The sequence below is a fragment of the Cyprinodon variegatus genome, unplaced genomic scaffold, assembly GCF_000732505.1.
Source record: "Cyprinodon variegatus isolate N-32 unplaced genomic scaffold, C_variegatus-1.0 Scaffold578, whole genome shotgun sequence".
Lineage (NCBI taxonomy): Eukaryota > Metazoa > Chordata > Actinopteri > Cyprinodontiformes > Cyprinodontidae > Cyprinodon > Cyprinodon variegatus.
The window spans coordinates 501,213-506,343 of NW_015151031.1; the positions used below are offsets into that span (position 1 = coordinate 501,213).

General features: G+C 35.2%; 1 protein-coding gene across 1 annotated transcript in view; it reads right to left on the reverse strand.

The window, feature by feature from the left end:
- ints6 (integrator complex subunit 6) overlaps positions 1-1,293 on the reverse strand; it is a 38,816-nt gene extending 37,523 nt beyond the window's left edge. The window contains exons 1-2 of the mRNA XM_015392207.1: positions 854-1,293; positions 606-683 (exon numbers count right to left, since the gene is read on the reverse strand). Coding sequence (XP_015247693.1) covers positions 606-683; positions 854-964 — 189 coding nt within the window. The 5' untranslated portion in view covers positions 965-1,293. The remainder of the gene's footprint in view (positions 1-605; positions 684-853) is intronic.
- Between the last annotated feature and the right edge of the window lie 3,838 nt (positions 1,294-5,131).

Below are 5,131 nucleotides of genomic sequence, written 5' to 3' on the forward strand. Positions count from 1 at the left end.
TTCTGAAATTAAAGGCGGAATTCTGAAATTAAAGTGAGAATTCTGAAATTAAAGGCGGAATCCTGAAGTTAAAGTCAGAATTCTGAAGTTAAAGTCGGAATTCTGAAATTAAAGTCAGAATTCTGAAATTAAAGTAAAAATTCTGAAATTAAATTTAGAATTTTGAAATTAAAGTCAGAATTCTGCCTTTTTCTTATATTATGCTGAAATAAAATGTAGAAATCAGTTAACTTTTAATTTTTTCAGTGGCCCATTTTCCATAGACAGCCCTATATCCATGTTTTGTCACTTTTAAATGATGTAGAAAATTACTACTTGAATCTAAAAACTGAAAAAAGTGATAATTTTCTGTAAACAACTAAAGTAGGCTTTGAGTGTATCACTCCTTCCTCTTCACTCCCCCTCTCATATATTAGCTCGCTGTATAAATAACACCCAGAGTTCCTTGCTGCTCAGACTGAAACAAAATGTCGGCCATGTTTTAAAAGGGGTATGAAAGCTCCTCCTGAAGATTTTCTCTACACGGCTGACACAGTGATCACAGCGTGGAGGAGCGGTGGGGAGGACAGATGTAAAGCTGGACATGACCCGAAAGCAAATTCTACCTTTATCCCGAACGGAGCGTCCTCAAAATTTACCAACATATACCGGTCCCCTCGGCTGGCCGGATCTCTCCCTCTGAGCTGTGGAAATAGTAGAAGAATTACGTTACGGTTAAACGAGAGATCAGCTCTGACAGGCGAGCTTTGCAACAGTACAATGACGATCTGAACTGCGATTTTTTTTTTTTTTCTTTTCCCCCCCCTTTTCTCGGGATCTCCCGATATATGAATGTGTCCCGTGGTTACAGTACCTTCATAAAAGTCTCAACAGCGCCTTTTGCTATGTCCAGATAGGTAGTGCCCAGATGGGTGCGCTGGTTCATTGAAGCGGACGTGTCTATCAGAAAAAGTAAAACGGGCATTGTGGTGGTAATGACGCGTTCTGCATGGACTTGGTGTCAGTACAACCGGCCAAAACGCAAAAAAATCTTTTGTTCTCCTGCCGCCTGTCTCACCTCTCAGCTAGCTAGCTAGCTAGCTGGCTGGCTAACTGTCTGTCTCACACATTCTTTCAAAAAAAGTATAAGAATAGTGAGTGTAGAAGCCCATTCCGGGAAAACTAAGCCTAAAACCTGATACCCTTGGGGCAAGTTATTGATGCACGAGGGATTTTGATAATTATGCATATATTTTATAAATATTCCTAAGTTTCATAGTAACAAACTTTCCCTCTAAGTGAGTCCCTGCTTCTCCCTACACTGAATGCGCTGTAGCCCCTCCGTTGGTTTTAACTGAAGGTCCGTTCCTGGCTCCGCCTCCTCAGCGCTCTTTTTTAGTCACATGGCATCATACTCGCTTCCCATTGGCTTTCGGTAGCCGCTCATTAACATATCCAAATAAGGCTAAAGCTTGGCCTCTCGTGCGCATGCTTGCCCCTGCTCGAGTGGTAGGAATGTGAAGAAAACATTCTTTTATTACCTTTTAATATTTAAGAGCAGTAGATTTACTGTGACCTAACCGACTGTTGATTTCGCCGCCATGGTTATTTGATTTAACATCATCAATCAACAACGTTTGTTTGCCCAGAGAGAAGATTACATAATCAACATTTACTTCATCCAAATGTTCGGGCGGGGGCCAATGTGAAAGACAAGCCTTGAAGAAAGAGACATAACTGATGACAAAGTGGAGCATTAGAACATTTACATATGGTCTTGGTTTAAATTTAACGCACCATTTTTATGTGATTATCAAATAAAGAATATCAAGAAAACGATTTCATATAATAAGCCAAATTGCTTCAGTTATTTCTACTGTATTGTACATTTTCCTGTTTATGATCCACTATCAAAGCCGTCTAAGACTGGATGGGGCCCTGCGATACAGTGTATATAGTAGCATGGTGAAAAATGATAACAACTTCCGCAAAACGAGCCGAAAACATCCGACGGGCTCAGCGATCTTTAAAAGAATAAGGACGGATCGTTTCCTCTTGCTTGGTACTCAGAACACACAGCCCCTTTTCCGGTGTGTAACTGACCAGATTTTCACAATAAAAGCATTCTTGTAGAGACAAGTAACCATAATGTGCTCAGCAAATAAAAGCAAATAGTAAGAATATTAAGTTTTCGTTTCTGTTAAGGGTATTAAGCAAGTATTCATATAGGTTGATTTAGATTAATAAATTATTGTGTAATGTTTACTCTTATGAAATAAAATCTAATAATTCCTTATAGCAGGGCATGGGCGGAGCTAGATGGGGGGCCAGGTGTGGCCATTGCCACTGTTAGCCAATCACTGCTAATCACCTCTACCGTTTTCCCCCTCTAATACAGAATGTGGCAGTAGTAATACTCTCAAGTTATATATTTAAAGCATTTTATTTTTTAAATATATAATATACTAACATCAAAGATGATAAGTACAGAATTCCTGCTCTTTTCAGAACTAGATTTTGTGTTATATGGTGTAAAGAGAAAATGTGTCTCTGCAAGTCATTAGCTTCAGTGAAATCATAGATAAATAACACTTTTAATAAAAACTTATCAAATAATCAATTTATGTAGATATTAGTACTTTTAAATATCAATTTTATGCAGAATATTTATTGATACAAGTAGGTAAGTAATAAAAATGGAAAAGATTTACGCTCCAGATCTCAAACTGAAAGAATTTTATCCACTATACCTTTTATTTAGAAAACGCAGATTTTTAAACATATATGCGTCTATTTTTTAGTAAAGGCTGTAGGAAAATAAAGTTTGTCTTTATTTAGAAAATATGGATGTTTTGCTCTTTAATTTACCTGATGGAACAGTGTAGATTGACCCTGAGGTTCTGGTCTATTTCGGCCACCCCTCAGTGTACATTGGTTATTGCCTGGCCACCCTTATAAAAATATTCTGGCTACGCCTCTGTAGCAGGGGTGTCCAAACATTTTCCAGGCCAGGGACCCCCAAACTGATGGTGATGGAGCAGGGCCCCCCTAATTATATATATTATATGAAATTGTGTTATATCAAACTGATCCTATAGTCACTCTATTACAGATGGAGTCATGTAACGAAAGTAATTTCTCCCTGGTATTATAAAAGTATTTCTAAATCTGATTCCTGGTTGATGGGACAGGTGTTTTGAATAAAACGGTGCCCAGTTTCAAAGAACTATTGTGTGTCGCTGAATGTGTGCATTGATGACTGAAAGACATCTTCTGCCTCCACTGATCTGATTACTACAGTGTGTTGTATTCATCTTAATGTGTATTTAAAGACATTTCAATTAGTGAAAAAAAATTGCAGAGGGGCATTATAAATAAATAAATAAATAAACCTAAACTTTTGCGACCCCCATGCAGTATATCCGTGGACCCCCTAGGGGTCACAGACCCCCTGTTGAAGACCTCCTCCTTATTATGTGTTACGTTCATGACAACTAAAATGGGAATAACTTGTTGCTATTTTTCGATGGTTAGGCTTTTATTATGAAATTCTCATTGGTTATGAGCAAAGATTTTTGCCTCATCACTTTTTTTAGACCCATTACTGGAACTTTTTCTGTTAATGTATTATGTAACATTGTTTGGTTAATGGCAGCACTTAATAGATTCCCTGTCAAAGAAAATACTTCATATCCTATGGTGTTTAATTGCTGCCAAAAAGAAGAAGGGCGTATTAAGCAATCACAATAGTGCAATCCGTTCGAGCTTAAATATTAAAAAAGATGTTTCTTTTTACTTGTTATAGGTAAACTGTGAAATCCAAATATAACCAAACATGCAAAGTTATGATGACTGAGGGTGCATTAGTGTTGCTGTTTTATGTATTTTCTTTTATATTGCTTTGTTGAGCAGCTGCTCATACAATATTTATTACTCCATCGAAAGCATTTTGGAGCACAACATTGAGGGAATTTGTTTTGTTGTGGTTTGATTAATTGATTCAGTAGTTTTCCATTTGTATGAAAAAGAAGAAACAACAACCAGAAAATTCACTTTTTTTCTTTTCAATGTACTTTTAACTATGTGCAAGTCAGAAAGCATGATAATTAAAAAAATAAAAATACCAAAGAAAAATATCTAATTCATAGCAATGGTCATTTTTTATAGTATCATTTTTATTATTCAAACTCAATTGTCACATACCAGTTTTTGGTACCCTTCTGAGGAACAGTATTAGCAAGATATTTCTGCTTCCCTCAATAGTTACAATAAACTGTTTAAGAACTAAACAGATTTCTGTACTCTAAACAGCATTTGTAGTTAGGTGGTGCCGCATGAATTAGAACCTCTGGCTATAAAAATGGAAAAATCTGTCTTTTTTTCTTCTTATTTTTTTGTCAAACAAATGCAAAATCACTGAATCAAACAAATAAACCTTCCTCCACATTTTGTCCCAAAATGATTTAGGTTGGGTAGTAAATCTTGCCAACTCTGTATGAGCAACATTACAGCATAAAGGAAAATGCATAATGCAAAAAATCTGTTGCCAAACATCTCCCATCATCATGCATACACTGAAAAAAAACAACAATTGTTTTTGGCATTTACTTAATCATATTTAGTTACTTTAACACAATTGTTTTATGTCCTACCCTGCTACCAGGAAACAATTTTTGTTAAAGTAACTAAATATGATTAAGTAAATGCCAAAAATGTTTGCATAATCTTTTTCAGTGTGTCTCAGTATTTTTTATTCAAATATTAGTTAATATATAAATGTAGTATTACTTAGTATTACAGTATATGTTATTATAAAATATAACATATTTTTCAAAATCACCAGTTTGGCAATATTGCTTTTGATTGATACATTCTAATGTAATCCTGAATGTTTGCATTTATATAAAAATCTAAAAGAAGAGAAACATTGATTTGCTCAATGCTAATAAGTGTTATCAATTATCAGTTTTTGATTAAAAATAGAGAGGTAATGTAATACTAGATAGAACACAAACAGGTTAAGTTTCAACATCATAAGCCAAAAATAAAATTGTGATTAATAAAATTATGTAATCTTTGGGATTGCTACTTGGAGGGTTCATTATATGAATGCAATTTGCAAATAAAAGAACAGGAAAAAACTCTTCAGATT